Here is an 18,961-nt window from a genome sequence, read left to right as displayed (position 1 = left end):
GTTTTACTGTGAACTGTTCCCTTATAAACCAGTAAAAAGGTGTCATTAGAGTTCTCTGATGCCACATGACTGAAATTTCCAGGTTTTGTTAATCAATTGAAGGTTTAATTAGAAAACAGAATTAATGCAGTGGTATTGGAGTTCAAGAGTGCTCAGATTTTCCTGTTTTTCTATGCTGCATAGAAAGTCACCAGTTGCTAAGGGTGGAGAAAAACTCACTCTTTTGGAAAGTCAGTTTTCACTTGAATATGTTCTTTCCTTCATATTTTTAAAGCTTGTTACTGACTATCTACTATCTGCTAAATCCTATTCTTGTATTTCAAGTTTGGGTAGTTTGCAGTTAATTTTTAAAATTAGAATAAATAGAAGTGAAAACTCTTAAGCTGAGAAGTTACCACCTAAACATTTGGCTCTGGAACTTGACCTTCTAACCCTTTTTCTCTCGGAATTAGCTGCCTCTAGACACAGAAAAGGAACATTTTCTCATTTTTAAATTTAATTCTGTTCATTTGCTAGTTCAGTTGAAGCTGGGATTCTGATTTATTCTCCAATTAGAAGTTCAGCTGCTGAGATTTACTTGTTCCAATGAAATCTAGATCTATTAATTAGAAACTCTTGCTTCTATTAATGGAACACAAATGCATTCAAAACTGGTTTGTGTTTAAAACAAAATTTAATGTTTGAATTGAATCATGCATTTTAAAATACAGCTTGTCTATGTTTACTTGAATTTACTTGAATCTCCAACCATGCAGCCTGGCAAATCTAAATAAAGAATATCATCAAGTAAATGGGAGATGTCAGTCACTATTTTAACCACATGGAAGCTAAAAGTTTGATTTAAAATTAAGCTGTTTAGTTGCATAAATATGTAAAATGCAGTCTTCTGCAAAGCAAAAAGAGGTACTAAATTCTGTGTAAAACCTCTAATCTCAAGCTATTATGTTTTAATGGTAACAATTAAGAATCACTTTCTTTAAATAAGAATTAAAATGTGCAGTTGCAAAGTTGCTTGGAATTGAAACTATCTTTTGCATGATGCTTTTTGAAACAAAACTGTGTGTACAGCTCAGTGAATTTGAATTGAATAATGTCAGATATTTGGAAAAAAATCACCATTATTTTACTGTGGCTCTTCACTGATAATGTTAATACAACTTAAATGGGTTGTGGCTTGCATTGAGTGCAAATAATTCTGAGTTGGCTCATCTGTTATGTCAACATAATTATATGGAGACAGCTGCTAAGGAAGTGTGACTGTCCACTCACCAGGCAGTCCTTGGTGAATGAGTACAGAGTTGGGAATGTTTCTCCATTGCCTCTTGGAAGATTGGAGGTTTGAAAGTGAAAGCTTTAAACTGCTTCCTTTTAGAAAATGAGGCACCTGTTAGGAGACCACTGAAAGACCTTGGTGTTGATCTGTTAGGGAAGGGAGGAATGAACTTGGGAACATCAGGTGAACTTGGCCTGGGTACTGAGGAGCAGCCAATTGATTTTAGGGGAGCAGAGATGGAGGTCACCAGTGATGTGCTGTTCTGGGAGGTGGATGTGAGGTTGCCACTCACAAAATCCTCTCTAAGCAAGTGCCCAAAAATCTGTGAGGTCTACAAAGTGCTGGAGTCTTTGCTGTCCTGGCTGCTCCACCCTGCTGCTGCTGCTGCCCTGGCTCTGCTCCCTGGCTGGGCAGCTCTGGGAGGGACCCTGGGGTGTCCTGTGGCACCCAGGGAGATCTGCCATGCACTCTGTGAGCAGTGCTGGGACCATGCTGGGGTGACCCTTTCCTGTGCTTCTCATCATCATTGCTGGCATTCTCCTACTTCCCTATTTTCTCCTTCTTTCCTCCTCTGCCAAGAAATGAAGTTACCTACTTTGGATCCCAACATTTAACCTTGTTTGTGTTTTAATCTTTGTTTTGGGTATGTTCAGAACCTAATTCCTTCCTGCATTTGTAGATCAAGGCAAAACTTGTCTCTTTTCAGCTTGAGCAGATCAGAACAGTCCCTCACCCCTGCAAGTTCCTGTTCTTTCAGACATTCAGCAGGTTTCCAGGATTTCAGGATTCCTGCCATTTGCCTCTGTGGCAGGGACCTCCATGTGCTAAGGTGAAGTTTTCTAACCCACTGTGCATAGCATGGGATGGAACTAGGAGTATTCAATTCCTTTATTTTTTTTTTTTTTTGTTTTTTTTTTGTGGGCTAACTCCTTAAAGATCCTCAGGGTTCATCTATTTTGTTGTTTGAGAAGTAATGTGTATTTATTAGTGTAGCTCTGCCAAGATCTTCCTGTCCTGTGGTTATTGTTGCTGCACTTCAGTTCTTTGCAGTCTTCTGGTGAGGTGACAGCCTTCACATGTGAGCTCTCCACTGCTCTGTCATGTACTCAATGAATTAAACTACTGACTCTCTGTTGATTCTGCATTAAACATGCAGAAGTAATTGTTCATCTGTTGATCAGGGGTTTGGATGTCTTTGTTCTTGAGAGAACTTCCCAGAATATCCTGGTGTGTCTGTCCTTCCTCTGTGTAGCTGTTTCTTAAATGATGTTTCTTAAAGATGTTTATTCTCACCCTGTACTGAGATCATTGTAACGAGTGAAGAATTTCTGCCAAAATTTCTGCTGAATGCTGTTTCAGTTCCCCTCACCCTGTAGATGAGTTGGGATGGCCTTGTCAGTGTTGGCTGGGAAGGCCACCTTGATTGCCTTGACAGCTTGGACTTGTTGGTAGCTGAGGGTCTTCACACCATTAATGTGAGAGCACTTCTGGAACCTTCTCCTTTCATGCCTGCTGTGCTCAGGTGAAATATCAGCTGCCAGGGTGAGGTTGTGCACTCTGCAAAGAATTGATGAGCTTGATCTAAGAAAGAAACCCCAAACTTTGTTAATCTTCAGGAATTATGGTTAAGCCTGAACTGAGTGTAATTTGGTGATGTCAGACGTGGTGTCTTACAACTCTTAAAATATGTCTTTCCATCTTGCATTTTGAAAGAGGAAATTATGCAGTATTTTAGACATTTTTATTTATAGAACAGATTGCATATGCATTCCCTCAGTGTCATTTAAATTTTAAATTGCTATGTGGAAAGTATGGAAAATAAGGAAGAATATTAAACTGGGCTCCTGAAAATTGACAGCTAGGCCACAAGTGAATGTGGAAATGACTTTAACCCTTTGTAGCCCTCCTGCCAAGCAGCAATAAAGACCAGACTTGGTTTCTGAGGATCTTTACTTAAAATTGTAACATTGTCCTGAATTTCCATCCAAACCTGGGAAAATGGAGCTGCACAGGCACTTGGTGGGTTCTACCTCCCCACAGAGATTGGGCTAAATGAATTTCACTGGAGCAGGGGATAAGAATAACCTATGAGCCCATAAATAACTTTTGGGCATGGAATAATTTAAAATGGCTTTTTTTTTTTTTGAGGGACTGCTGGAGCAGCTTGTGACTCTGTTCACCTCACTGCCTCCTGTTCTCCTGTTCAAATCTTGCTGTGACTTTCTGATTCCCCCATGTTTTCAGAGCTGTAGCCAGGGCTGTTGAGAGTTTCAGCTCATTTCAGTTTGAGCTGATTGCTCACCATTTCTCCCCTCTGTTTGCCATTTCTCCTGCCTATTCTCATAGTGCTGCTCTTCTTTTTTTTTCTCCTGTTTTTTATATTTAGGTTAGAGGAAACAAGATTATAAATATTACAAATAAAGACATAAGCCCAGAAAAGATTTTGAGGTGTAACTTTCTCAACTCATGAAAAATAATAACTTCACACAGAAGCAGGAAGCCTGCCAGAACTGAAAGATAACTGAGGTATGGAAAGAGACACTCAGGGAAGATTGAGCTGTATCAGAACATTTGGATCAAGGTTTTCTGTTTAGGAAAGAAGATTCCAAGGCTGGTCCTTCCTCTATAGAGAATAAATCTGTGAAATTATTTTGAAATGTAATTAGAGGTGGTTTATGGTGGGGAGTGATCTGAACTGTAAAATGAACAGTAATAAATTTCAGGTACCAGATAAGGTTCAAAGGCACTAAAAGCATTTTAATTTTAAACAGCTGAATTACAGTTGCAGTTAATTTCTTAAAGCGTTTTTATCCTCACTTTAGAATTACAAATGGCAAGTGCATTGCTGTATTTTTTTAAGAGTTCAAGAGGGATGGAAGTTCTTCCAACTGATATATCTATGTCATAGACTTCCTAGTGACCCTGGCCACAGCAGTGATTCTTTTTACAAGATTCATCATTCCCCTTACACATCTGTGGCTTTTTCAGTACTGACTAAGTGACCCTGGTCATGGATGCTTCTCTTGAAGTGAGGTAAACCAAATTCCATCCTTTGAACTCCTCTGGAGTTCAATAAATTTGACTCAGTATTGGGTGCATTATTAGAAGCTCTAGTAAATACTAGTAGGTGTGTGGATAATTCTGATTTAATAGGAAGAGGTTGGAGCATCTTTGAAGCCTGATTTATTTTCAAGGAATGATGGAGCATTGAAATGAGTGTATTTAGTTGATATAGTATTCCTGAATTAAAAAACAAAAAAACCAAAACCATCTATGTGTATGTTGGTTCATTAATGATTAGAAAAGATAGAAACAATAAGTGAATGAGTTTAGGGTGTTGAGGAAAGAGATTCCCAGTCATGTACTCAGCAATAACCAAATCATCCCTGTATTATCAATGTTATTTTCAGCACAAATCCCAAAACTCAGCCCCAGCCCAGCTACTGTCAAGGAAATTATCTCTACCCCAGCGCAAAGCTGCACTTGTCAAAACAGATGTCAGCTATTAGAAAACTGCAAAAGTGACAATATCACAATTTGTTGCCAAGCCAAGGTTATTTGGAAGAATTCCTAGAGTAGACTTGATTGTGATGATGTTAGTTGAGAGTGGAGGATAAGAGGTCCTGTGTTGGAATCCTGCTCTTCCAGAGTCTGCTGGTGCTGTCCCAGGTAATCCCCAAAGCTCTGCACTGAAGGCACAACTGCTCTGTAGCTTCTCTTTTGTTCTGCAAGGCTTAAAATACTTTAAATTGCATTTAAATTAGGGCAGCATAGATCATCTGTAGTGTGTAAATTCATTTCTGGAAAGGTAAATGTTACTGACTTGCAAGGGCTAAAAAGAATGATGTTTTAATCAGACTGAACAGAGAATTTAGTGCAAATTAAAACTTGGTGTAAACTTCAGAGCTGGAGTGAGGTTTACTTAACTGACACTGATGAACTGGTTTTAATGCACTGTGTTGTATTTCAGCTGACAAAGTACCTGCAAGTTGGTATTGCCCAACCAATAAACCTTTCAAAAGGGAGCTACTTTGGTTGGTCTTGTAATATTCAAATTAACTGATTTCAGGATGAAGATGGAAATCTACAGTATAATTACCAGGGAATATTTATAGCAGCCTGGTAGTTCTTAGCCATTACTTTGAAATATTTCACAGCTTCAGCTTAATGCCATATCTTGCCTGTGTACTTATATATAAATAAATGTATGTGTGTATATATATGTATAAAAATGTAATTAAACAGACTTGTCACCTTGTGTGTTTGATCTATAGCAGTGGCACAGTGTGGTCTAAGAATGAATATATTAAAAAAGCCTGAATGGAAATGCTTTCTGATGTGTTGGAATAAAAGACTTGGGAGATTTTATTTGAAGAAGGAGACTCCTTAGAAGCCAGTTAAGTCTTATTCATCATGGTACTGTGACTGCTGCTGCTTTTCATCTGCTTCTGTGTTTTCATCAGTTCTGTGCTATCAAACTTCAGCACTGTTGTGTTCCTGCTACACTTCTTCCTGCTTTTTTAACCCCTCACTTTTAGAATATCTCCCTGGAATTTGTGTTTTGTAGAGACAAGCCAGCTTCTTAAATAACTTTGCTCAAACTGCTTTATTAAGAGGGTGTAATTTATTTACCTGAATTAAATGCCTTTTAGACTTTGAGTTTTCTTTGGAAGTTTGAATGAAATGAGTAAACTAGCAACAGGAATAAAAGATTTAAATTCATTTGCATAGCACTAAATATGAAACACAACAAAATTTTGAGTCATATGTTATATGTCAAAATAATGTACTGCGAATCAAATATTTAGCATTACAGACCCATCTGAAAGTCTCACATATGATTTATATTTGCTTAGACTTGTGGGTCAGTGAGGTACAGACAAAAACTCCAGGCAATGCCATAGCCAAATTCTTAGGCTATGATCAGCAGATCAATTGTTACAGTAAAATAGTGCTTTTTTGTGGCAAAATTTGCTATTAATTCTTTAAGGTCATTCATGAACAAAATGAAGTCTTTGAGCTTTAGCCCAAAATTGCTGTCTTCATGTAGGTACCTCTGATCTTGAAGAAATGTGATTTCCCTCAATTAATTGTGGGAGAATATACAGGTGTGCAATTGGAGGCAGATTGCAAGGTTTTTATTCCAGAAAAAAAAAAAAGAAATTCCTTTGGGGAAGAGCTACTTCAATTGGACAGATGAAGACATGAAGAATTTATGCTGTATTATTAAGTGCTAATTTTTTTTTTGTACCAAAGGAAGCTATTTTAGGAGGTGCTATATTACTAAAATTCAAATATATTTTATATGACATTTAACAGACTCAATACTGCTCTCTCACCCTAAATTCAAATTAAAGCACTGGAGTCAAGGCTGCTATTGAAATTGGCAGTTTATATGGAAAATGAAATGTCCATGTTTAAAAATGGATCATCCATGTACCTTAGTGAACTCCCCATGTGATGTCCATTGAGTGGGATTGGATGTGCCAAGGGAAGATGAGAGGGGTAGGAATGATACTGAAGGGATGTTTTCACAGAGGGATGGGAAAAATCAACTGGACATTTGGAGAGAGAGCTGACATGTCTTCATTTTAAGTTTTCAGCCAGTTTCCCATTTTTTTCAAGGATTAAACCATCCTATTCTGAAGCAAGTTTACATCACTGGTGGAGACATTGAAGTTTTGAATCCTGATAAACCTTTCTGGCCAAATTCCTGTGCATAACAGTATATTGGGGAAAATGTTCTGCAGAAATCAATGTGTTATTCTTTCCATCCTCTACCTCTGCTTCTTCCACATAAATCCAGAATCAGATATGTTTAACAGTTACACCATTGTATCTGGGAATATTTACAAAACCTGCCTTGCCTATAAGCAGCTTTACAGCAGTCCTGAACTTCACTTATTGTTATAGAAGTTATCTATGTCTAATTTACTCCACTTTTTGTAAAGGTAGGACTCCTGGTGTTCCTTAACCTGAAAAAAGTAGCATTGATTTCAGTGATTTATATCCTGAATGTGTGTGTACAAAATGTATTTTTTTTTAGTATTGAAAGTATGCAGATATCTGAAGTTCTGAGATATGGTGGAGAACCAACATTGAAATTTTGATGGTGTCTTTATGAACTGTCTTCAGCTATGTCAATTTTTAAAATCAGGTTTTAAATAGAAATATTTTGGTGCAAACTGGCTGGGACTTTGTGTGTATACATTTTATACAATTATATAAACCCTTGTAATGGAAGGCTGTGATGTGTTTAGTGGTCTCTTCCTTTTCTTTGTCTCTGTGGCAGTCTTTTTAGAAGTGGAAAACATTCTGCTTCTATAAAAGACAGCTATTTTTATTCGTATCTAAATTATTATTTTCTTCCCCTTTCCTGCAAAGTTAGTAGTAAATTGAGAACTTGGTTTTCAAAGATGAGCTATTACACAGCAAATAACTGAATCCTTTGTGTGGGTGGAGTCAGTCTCTGATGCTCTGTTCATGAAAGCAGGTCTAACTCTCTCATAGCATAGATTAATTATTTTCTTCTAGTTTCTGCTCTTTTCTGTGTCAAACAGTGAATTTTATTAGTCTCTGCTGTGTTTATTTAGAGATTTATGTTGCTTGATTTTTTTAAAGAAATGGAATTCATAATCTCTGGTGACTGCCAGTGCCTTTGTCCCTAAGAACAGCTTTGGAGTCTGTGGGGAACACACACATTTCTTGCAGCAGTGGGATGAACCCTCAGGGGGGTTCATGAATGAACACAGGGTTCCTGTGCTGCTGTCAAAGCAGCTTGTTCAAGTAGGAGATTTCTGAGCACTTTGAAGTTGTGCTTACCTGCTCCATGTGTTTTTCAGAAAAATATGAACGGTGCTGTTTGTTACTGAAAGTGTAGAAAATGCCACCCCCCAGTCCCTGGCAGAGTTCATGGGGTGGAGAAGCAGAGGCTGCTGCCTGCAGGGACAGGAGCTGCTCTGTCTGCTGAGTTCCAGCCCTGGTGATGCAGGAGTGGATTCATCCTGCAGGTCCTGCCCAGGTGTTTTGCTCACACCTCTGGCTCTGTGCTTGGGGAAGGGGAATGCCCTGAATACACAAATGTGGTGCTCCCTGTCCAAACCAGAGCTCAGGCACTGCCTGAAAGGCTGAGGAGCTTTGCACACCCCCTGCAATCTGTGATTAACTGCAGAGTAAAAGGTGTGTGGTGGTTGCTGTCTGTGAATAATCAATTCCTACTGCAGCTTTTGTGAGGATCTTAATGTATTTTGTAGCCTTTTTGAAATGCTTTGGTTTAAAGAGTACACTGTATTTTCATGGTCTTGTATCTTGTATCTTGTATCTTCAGTCTCATGACTGAAGATTCCTCTGGAAGCAGACATGGACTTTCTCTTCTCTAGGGCTCACCAAGCAATTCTCATTTTGTGTGGGTGTGTGAAGGAAATATCACAGAATCACAGAATGGTCTGAGTTGGAAGCAACCTTAAAGTTATCATCTCTGCTTTGGCCAGGGACAGCTTCCACTATCCCAGCTTGCTCCAAGTGCCATCCAACCAGGCCTTGAACACTTCCAGGGATGGGGCAGCCACAGCTTCTCTGGGCAGCCTATGCCAGAGCCTTACCAGACTCAGAAAATAGGTTTTTTTTCTAATATCTAATCTAAACCTGCCCTCTGTCAGTCTGAATCCATTTCCCCTTATCCTGTCACTACATGCTCTTGTAAAAAGTCTCTCTCCATCTTTCTTGTATGCTCCCTCCATGCAGTGGAAGGCCATATCTGTGTTTATGGGTGCAAAAACTGCTTTTTATATATTTTTTTTTCCAGTAATCAGACTGCCTTTTCTGTCTTGTTCTATATTACTGTTAACTCATTAAGGAGATGTTTGAGTCTGTCCTGAGAATGTTGGGTCAGAACTGCTGCAGGAGCTCTCCTCAGACTTCTCCTTTGTGACCATTATTTGATGTCTTCAAGGGAGAAGGAGAAAGCTCAGCCAGCACAAAGCACCCTGGGCAATGAGGGGGTTTTGTTAAAATGTTGATTTGGGCCTATCACTGAGGTAAAATTGGAGTCAGAAGGTGTGGAGCTATTTGTTTTCAATATTTTAGTGAGCTCCATAAGGAAATGAAGTTGTTCCAGTGGGATTGGTGGGTCAGACAGGAAATGTTCCCTTTCTTTATTCCACCTGGCTGTGAATTGTTTTGCAGGGGACACTGTGACTTGATCAACACAACATCAACCAATTGTTGCCAAACAAAAAATATTGTGATTTTGTTCTTTGCTTTGGGTAGTGACTGAACCCAAGTACAGCTATTTTAAATTTCTTCAAATATTCAAGAGCACAGTTACAACAATTGTGTTCTTCCAACTTTCTGTGTTATCTGCCAAGACATGAACTGCTGTTTGTGTTACACTGTTAAATCACAGTTACTAAAGTGCTTAAAATTGTTATTCTATAATTGACCTTCTGTCCTGTCCTGGTCTGATTTTTCAATGGCTCCATTATTGTGAAATACTGCTCCACAGGACTGTGAAACGAGCAGAAAATCTTGTCTTTTTCACATTTAGTAGCTTTCAATCACTAATGGTTTCTGACTGTGCATCTGAAGCTCTCAGATTTTTGTGTTCTCATATTAGAAGAAGGTTTGAAGGAGCTTGGACACAAAACCAGTGCTCGTTATGTTGAGGTGAAGTAGTTGAGCAATGAAATTCCAAGAGTATGGGTGGAAAAAAATTGCAAATTTTTTGGTTGTCAGAAGCAGTCAAAGCCAATTTGGTATGAAATGGGGAAAATACAGTGGGGTTATACTGAACAAACTGAGCAGAATGTGCTCACATGTCAGTGCTGCCAGAGGCTTTGCTCAGCTTTATTTGGTTACAGCCATTCTGTGATCCTGGTCTTTCAGTGAGTCCGGAGGAAAAGTGAGGGGAAAAAAATTGTGAACATAGTTAATCCAGATGAGAAAATCAGCTGTCACTCCTCACTCCAGAAATGAGTCTCTAATACCTACACAAGAGTATCCAGTAGTGCTCCCAGCTGCAGGACAGGCTTTTAAAGCTGTTGAGGTGAATTCACAGGTCACAGGATCAAGTGGTGATTGCCTTCCTGCTGGATGAGCATGAAGGCACCAGGTGGGTAAAGACCTCCAAGAGCAGCTGGTTTTTGTCTCTTCTTTTCAAAAAGGTAAGTGCTGGTGATAACCATCACAGAAATCTCCTAACTGTGGGTCAGGAGTGAGGTTGAGGAGTTCAGTGGCTCCTCCCAGGAGCTTCTGTCAGAACAGGATGTCAGGCAGCCAGAAGCTGTGAGAATTCAGAGCTCCAATCTCTGTAGCAGGTTTTTGGCAACCATTAAGCCACAGAGGTCAGTGAGCTGAGGTGCTGCTTGTGGGAGAAGGTTCCAGTGCTGGATTTCAGAAGTGGCTCTTGGGCAGGATTAGGCAGCTGTTTTGCATTGGGAATGCTTCCCATCGTGTCCTGCTGATGTGGATTCCTTCAGCGTCTTGGCTGAGATGTGGTGCTAAGAAAAAGGAACTGAGCTGCTGGCCTGGCAGCAGCATGTTTAAAGCTGTGTTTCACACCACATCAACATAGAAAAATGCTTTGGTTTGGCTTTTTTCTCACAGAAAGTGTGGGGAGCTGCTACCAGGAAATAACCACGTGATTTAAAAATCTGTAAACAAATTCTTCTTGCAAATGGCAGCCTGCTTTCTTTGAGAACAATAACTGGCAGTGTTTCACACTAGGGAATGAAAGGCAGTGCTCTGGCATGGCAGACCTTTGGTTTCAAGCCCAATTAAGCAGATGCTGTAGCATTACCTTCATCATTCCTGGTAGCTGTGAAGATTTCCATCTGGGTGGATTCTGCTTGCACTATGTGCCCCTGCTCATAATATGGCAAATAACCTGAAATTTTGATGGTAATACTCAGCCTTGAACCACTACAACTCCTGGCTGTGCTGTGCTGCTGTGAGTCTGTATGGATGTCTAATGAATGTGGTTTTGGGAGCATTCCCTACAGGCAATTAAAATGTGGGGAATGGCTCAGTGAAACACAGACACGAGCAAGGCAATTTGTCAGTTACGTGCCATTAATTCCATAGTGAAGGGATTACAATCAATGTTGATTTGCTTTGGAGGAGTGTGTACTCCTTGTGGCTGTAGAATTCACAAACTGAGCTGGATTGGTGTGGGCAGCACAAGCATTGCTGGATGTTTGTGCTTTTCAAGGCCCAAGACGGTGTTTTGGGCAGGTTTTGGTATTTTTGGCACTGTTTACAGGATATGTTTCTTTCACATTTTTCTCACTCCTCCCTCTCACAGCTGCTATGCAGCATTTTTTACCCTTTCTTAGATATGTTCTCTCAGAGGTGCCACCAGCATAACTGGCTGGCCCAGCTCTGGGCAGCAGCAGGTTTGTTTTGGGCTGGTCTGGAATGGAGATACCCTGGTACCTTCTCCCAAAGGCCACTCCTTGCTACCAAAACCTTGCTGCATAACCCAGTTACACCTCAGGTTTTTCTGTAGTACTGCTACTGATAGCTAATTGTTATCACCCTCCCCTTTCCTATTGAGTTTTATCATTGAGTATTTTGATATTTTAAGTATTTTCTAGATACAGTTTCAATATTGAATAATTATTTCTGTTGGCAGCACATACATGGAACAGCCTGGTCCAGTGGAAGGCGTTTCTGCCCGTGGCAGGGGGGTTGGACCTTAAGGTTCCTTCCAACACTCTTTGAATATTCACTTTAAAACAATATAGGTCTTTTCAGCTGCCTCATTCTCCCCTCTAAACAAACACTGCCAGACTCTATTTCTCTATTTGCAGACTTCCATTTCATCAGAGAAATAGGGAATCATAAAATTGTAGAAAGGTTTGGGTTGGAAGGCATCATAAAGATCAAATACAATTTTGTGTTGAGGCTTTATATTTCCAAACAGACTTATTTTTTTTCTGGAGACACAGTTTTATGTATTATTGAAAATAATTGTTGGATAAAACTAATATGCAATCATTGTACATTCTTGAAGATAACCCAAATAATATATATTTGTTTGAACATTCTTGTATTTTTAAGCAAAACCAAAGAAAATCTTTCTTTCCTGTTGTTATGATTTAGTAGCATAACACAGTGTAATTATTTTGAAGATTAGATAGTTTTCACACAAGTTAACATCGAAAGTAATTTGTTTCTCTTCATTGCCTTTGATATTATTTAATCTAATGTTTCAGAGCAGTCTTTGTTCCCATACAATGCTATTATTAATAACCTTAATATGTGTGAGGCTGATTGTTTTGTTTGGATATATAGATTTAATAGGTGGAATTGTAAAAAATTGTATTTTGATAATAAAAAACCCTAACAAAATGTAGGTATAGACTAGCACTTGAAAAATTCTGAGAAATCTAGAAAACTCTTTTGTTCAAGGTCACTTAATTCTATTTGATCCATCTGTCGAGGTTGAACATAACTCCAAGTGCTGAATGCAGAAATTAGTTGGCATGCCAGTTGAGTTATTTTGTACAAAAAAGGCTATAGTCTCAATTAAATGTGAGTTTGAAATTGTTTTTCAATTTTATTTTCTAGAAAAGAAAGATGTCACGCAGAGCTTGGAAAGCTACACGGCAAAATGCCCTGGGACAATGGAAGTCATCACTCTTCCAGATGGTTTGAAGCTACCTCCTGTTCCCTTCACCAAATTGCCTATTGTGAAGTAAGACCAAAACACAATCTTTAACTTTTTCACAGTACCTGTCAAATTTTACAGGATACTGAAAGGATGCAGTCATCTCACTTTATGCATGTGGATCACAGGAACATGGAAAAATGTCAAAATGTCAAATTGTTTTGAGAGGCTCTTGATCAAAAATAGAGCCTTTGACCAGAAAATACTTTGTGGCCTTTAGTTTCAGAAAGAGAGAAGTTTTGTTTTTTGAAGAACTGTCCTTCAACAGTTTCTTATTCAATTGGAGGAAGCTATTTTGCTGCAGCTGAGATTTTAGTTGAGTACTTGATCATTTCAATACTGAAAATGCATGAGTTGGATGCAGTCTCCATCCACAGAGCTTGGAACTCACCTGGAAATGGTGCTTTTTGTACCTCTCCCTTTCCAGATGCTGCATTTTCAAGCTGGCACCTTCACTGGCCTGTTCCAAATCTCAGTTCCATTCAGGCACATCCTGCAGTCAGGCCAATGAAGAATAACTTGTTCAGGTTGAAGGCTGGCATGAGACATTAGAGGGAGTCAGAGAGAGAGAAAGTAGCCACTGGGTATCAATAATAGAAGAGTGAAAGGAAATATTTTCTTTTTGAAGGAGAGAGAATTCCTATTCAGAAGAAGTATGTTAAATAGTGAAGAAAATGGGGGAAATGCTGATTGAATCCTCCTTCATGGGAGTCATGAATTTAGTCACAGCATCACAGAATCATGGAATAGTTAAAATTGGAGAAGACCTTTGAGGTGATCAAGTCCAACCATCAACCCAGCACCACCACCATGTTCACCATTCAACCATGTCCACATCCAGACATTTTTTGAACACTTTCAGGGATGGTGACTCCCCCACCTCCCTGGGCAGCCCCTTCCAATACTTGACAACCTTTTCCATGAAGAAAATTCTTCTAAGAAAATTCTTCTAAATTTAAACCTCCCCTGGTGCAATTTGAGGCCGTTTCCTCTTATCCTGAGTCTTGTTACCTGGGAGAAGAGACTGGAAGAAGAGGCCAGTCAGAACTCTGGCAAGAGATTCCCAAGACTTCAGTGGGAAAGACTTGATGTCAATTAAAATGTTTTTTATGCTGAGAAGGGGACAAACATATCCACTTACATTATCTACTTGTCTTGACCTGGCTGTGCTTGGAATATTGGGAATTGCTCTTTCTGTTTTGCCATGGGGTGAGGAACCCAGCATCAACTTTAACATTTAAGAATTGCTGCTCCTCTCCTCCTCCTTCTTGTCTGTTAAAAATTCTATAAAAGCCATCATAATAAAAAATTGTGCTCCAATAAAATATTAGTTGAATTTAGATATAAAGTCTCTGGTTACATCTGCCCAGCAGATCTGGTGCTGTAGAGCTGCCCAGCCCATTGGGAAGAGCTGAGCTCTCTGAGCTAAATTGTGCTAATTTTTGTGACATCAGTTATAAATGTGTGGAAATGTAATTTGATGAATGTTGAATAACCTCAGCTTACGATTCAATCCATGTTAGAGCCCTCTAGAAACACACATTTACTGATGGGGATGACTTCTATTTACTGTTGGCATTTCATGGTCTAAGAGTTTTAATCCATTTAATGTGGGGTGCTTATTTTGGATGTGAATTTCTTAATCAAAATACTGTCAGACATGGAAATGCCACAGTGAAATAGGAGCACAGTGGCAATGTTACCTTTTCTCCCCAGTACTTTAAAAGCAATAGAAAAGATTTGGCAAGGCAAAATCTTTATATTCCATTACTCATGTTCAATATAAAGTCATCATTTGGTATTTTCTCAGATAAAAAAAAATCACTATTTCCATTTTTATGGTTTACCTATGTTAAAGGTAATTGTCTTACTAATATATTTAAAAGCAGAAAAATGCCTTTCTTTTCATCACTGCTGCTTTTAGTTGTCCTTACATACTTTCCTTACTACTTCAAATTGTCTCAGTGCCATTTTTTCCCTTCTCTCTGTTTACTTAGTATAGTGGGATTTATTAAAAAAAAAAAAGAAAAAAAGAAATTTCCTTTCCCATCTAAGCAAGGTTGTTTTTAATTAACATTTCCCGAATACAGGATTTAGATCTTCTGGGTAGTTAGTGAAATCAGTTAGTAATTCTTAATTGTCACTCATTTGCATTCAGTGGTGGCAGGCCAGGGGACATGACTGAAGCTTTTCATACAAAGGAATTAAAAATCTGCTCCTTTCTATGTCTGAGGGTACAGCTCTCTGATACATTTTTGAGGAACATTCCTTCCACTGTCATGCATTCAGGTAAAGCAAGTTATCCACCAGTATTTATATAATAACTATGAAGGAGCCAAAGCACTTTCCTCTGTATATCAAATAAAATTCCTTTTTATTACCTCTATATCAAATTCAGTGTTTGTTTCCTCAAATAAGTATAATTCACATTTTTGCTTTAAGTTGCATTCTAATTTGTAAAAACCTCTATCAGAAGAGGTTTTAAAATATGGAATATCAGGGGTCTCTTACAGTTCCCTTCTTATTCCTCAGGCTCATTGTCTATGATTTTACATATGATTTTGATGCTGACACCAAGTATCACCAACATGTAACGCATGGCTGTGATTTATTTTTTGTTCAACCTACTTTGAGTGTTATTTAGTAATTTCTCATCAGGTGTTTTGTTTCACAGAGAGAACTTGTCTGTGTGGTGCTAATCTTACAGCTCCATTATTTTTCAGCAGAAACACATTATCTTGGTTTCTTGTGAGTGTCTACTTTCTATTAGTGTGATACTGATATATCTGTTCTTTGCTGTGCTGAGTTCCTGATTTGAAGTAATTAGGTGTCCTACAGGTTTATGGAATGCTGCTGATTTTACTGAATATCCACCAATTTATTGCTTGTTCTTCTGCCCACAATTTAGTCTTTACTTTCCCCTGAGCATTGGAAGAGCATTGATTTCCCTGCATGGCATTGTAGGAATTGGGTCTAGCAGGGATGCAATCTAATAAATAATTTGTTTTCTATTTGTAATTTGCTTTCTGGTTGTTTAACGAACCCACTCAAATTTCTGGGACATTTTCTTCTTTCCAGCAGCAACTCTGCATTTTCACTGTATTAAAATCAGCTTTATTCACTGTGGAGAAGTTTCTTTATTTGTGTTGCCCAATGAAATCTTGTCTGGATTCTAGTTTGGGTTTAAGTTGAATATTTGGCTGCTTTCTGCACTGGAGTTCTGGTTCAGTCTGTACTCAAAAAATTAATAGCTGGGTTTCAAATCACTCTTCTGGCCTAGTTTGTGTTTTGTTGGTTTCTAAAGAAGATTTTTTTCTTTTGTTATTTGTTTTCTGAGAGCTTTCTGAAACTGCAGTTTCCTTGGGTTGGTGTTTCTTCCTTTTGTATTGTAAATGTTTGTTTCAAGTGTTCCATTTCAGGTGTTTTGTTCTCGGAGTGATATTTCATATTTATCAGTCAGTGTTCTTTTTTATCAGTGTTCTTTTTTAACACAGTCACCTGTTACAAAATACAATAAATGAAATAATTAGAAATTATTTTTACTCACCAGGTCTGTGAAGCTCTTGAACCTCCCAACCAGTCTCCGACCTCACAAAATGAAAAGTTTACTTGGTCAGAATGTGTCAACCAAAAGCCCCTTCATATATTCTCCAATTATTGCTCACAGTCGTGGGGAAGAAAGAAATAAGAAAATAGGTAAGAATAATTCACAGTATTTTCTGTTCTTTTGTTAAATTAGAAAATCTTCTGTGGTCAAGGAAAGCAAACCTGAACATTGCTGTCTTTCATTTGAGATAATCAGTTTTTTAGCCTCAAGTCCTGAAGGAACAAATATTTTTTTCTCTGGGGCACAGTTTCATATTCAAAAGAGGAATAAAGTCTCATAGATGGTAATGTTGATTTTTCAAGAAGAGATAAACTAGTTTTATTTCCTTCTCAAACAAAAGAGAATTCAGGGAAGACTTAGTTCTGACATGCTCTGCTTGGCAGCCACCACAATTTCGGTGCCCTGAGGAAAGTGCACTGTTGTGGTTTTTCCTTTTCCTATTCTGATTTAACATAAACTCAGAGTGATGAACTGTCTGATTGGTCCCTTTTACTCTAGGACAGATCAGCCAAGAAAAAGTTTTTAAACCCTTTTAGGAATATGAGTAATTTTCTTTTTGTAAAGATTATAAAGCCTTTCAGTGCAGTAATTGTGCCATTGGAAAAAGATTAGAAGTTTGTTTAAATCCTGGATTAAGTTACAAATATTGGTAGTTCTTTTTGTGGCTTTTGTGCCTATTACGTGAGTGATAACTTTTACCAGAGGCATCAATGTCAGCACAAAAAAGATTTGTGTGACTGTGGAAGAGAACTGATTATAAAAACTTGAGAAATTTGCAGGATGTTTTATCTTAACTTGGCTCCTTGTTCTTCTGGACTGTGCCTGCCTGCAGGGTCAGTTCTCCAAGAATCTCTGTGGTTTCCTCTTTCCAACAAAAATGGGCTGTGCCCCTGCTGAGGACCTGGTTATGAGTAAGGTGAAATCCCTCACCCTGAGAAGAACATGCACATTTTCCACTTGGGTTTATGGTGTGTATTTTCAATAAACAGCTGAAACAGGAACAGCTGGGATGTGCAGAGCAGGGATGATGATCTGGCAGTTTGGATGCACTTGGCTCAGTGTGACTTTGCTGCAGCACTGCTGTGATTTCAAAAGAGAAAGGATAAGAAATTAAAAAAAGATTAAGAAGAATTAGTTAAAGGATAAATTGAAAAAATGTGCACATAGGGGAACATCTTAAAGTGCTCTCTTGATTTCTCTTAATAATTCATTGAAAGTTTAATTACTATTAAATTTTCAACATTTAATCTCTTAGCTATACCGTGTCGTGGTTTTTTCATTTAAATAAAACCTTATTCCCAGTTTTGTCACATAATTGCACAAAGCAGTATTTTCATTCCTTGATGGATACAAAAGGAACCTGCATTTTTGAACTGGTTAGCATTTGTTTCAGTGCTTTGTGTACCATTGGAGATTTACATTTTACAGTGAACATTCTTCTTTTAGGTTTTTATTTAGCCCAAGGAGATGTCTGATTGCTTCTGATCCTGTACAGCATTTGTCTTTTGAAGTATATAAACATTGCAGTCCCTGCTAAAAGCCTCTAATGTTTCAAAGTTTAGCAAACAAAAGAAAATACAAAATAAAAGCAGATACTTCTTTTGAAAGAAGCTGGGAAATTTATTAACTTCAAAATTAATGAGAGTAATTTAATGGCGTGTATTAAACATTAATTAAAAACAACAATAACGAATTGTTTGTCTTACATGGAGATAGTACTCCATATTTTGGTTAAATTATTGTTTTGCAGCAAAGGAAATCAAGCACTGCTGACAAACCAAAGGGAAACAAAACCCTTTAGAAAGTCTTGAAATGTTTTCAGCTTTCAACTTGATAAGCTTTTCTGATTGGAAACAATAACAGGGATAATTATATTGTACTTAAATTGCTTTAATAGCATGCTAGTCATAAAAAATAAACCTCCTGATTTTTGACATGAAGTGTTTTGTTGGTTTTGAGCGCTGATAGTCCAAAGCAGCAAGAATATATAATATAGTTCTGTTAGTAAATCCAGCAGCTCTGTCATACCAGTATTAGCTGATACAAATATAGCTCATTTTACCTTTCCTTTCAAAACCTTTTCCCCCAAGGAACAATTCTGTAGCCCTGCCCTGGCACATTTTTCACAGGGGATTTCAATCTCATCTCTAAAAACCTCCATTGATTCAGACTCCACCATGTCCCTGGGGAGGCTGTTCCACTGAATGACTGTTCTTACTGAAACAAAAAAAAATTAGTTAGAAAATAAAACCTGTTTCAGTCCAGCTGGTGTCTGATACCCTTGGTCTTCTTCCTGTGGCTCCTTGTGAGAAAGAGCTTCTGTCCTCTTCATGCAGCCCTTGAAGTTCTGGAATACTATGATGATATTGCCTCTGAGCCTTCTCTTTACCCCAGAGAGGATATTCCTCATCAG

At 38.3% G+C, this 18,961-nt stretch overlaps 1 protein-coding gene across 5 annotated transcripts in view; it reads left to right on the top strand.

Annotated features, from left to right (window-relative positions):
• Positions 1 to 18,961, top strand: part of TRAPPC9 (trafficking protein particle complex subunit 9) — a 445,989-nt gene that overhangs the window by 30,979 nt on the left and 396,049 nt on the right. For all 5 annotated transcript variants that reach the window (XM_071421860.1, XM_071421859.1, XM_071421861.1 and 2 more), the window contains 2 exons: positions 12,842 to 12,968; positions 16,492 to 16,637. In XM_071421860.1, the coding sequence (XP_071277961.1) occupies positions 12,842 to 12,968; positions 16,492 to 16,637 (273 nt within the window). The remainder of the gene's footprint in view (positions 1 to 12,841; positions 12,969 to 16,491; positions 16,638 to 18,961) is intronic.

This window comes from Agelaius tricolor, unplaced genomic scaffold (genome assembly GCF_023055355.1).
Source record: "Agelaius tricolor isolate 1412-34295 unplaced genomic scaffold, bAgeTri1.0.p SCAF_2, whole genome shotgun sequence".
Taxonomy (NCBI): domain Eukaryota; kingdom Metazoa; phylum Chordata; class Aves; order Passeriformes; family Icteridae; genus Agelaius; species Agelaius tricolor.
This window is presented reverse-complemented; position numbering and strand designations above follow the sequence as displayed.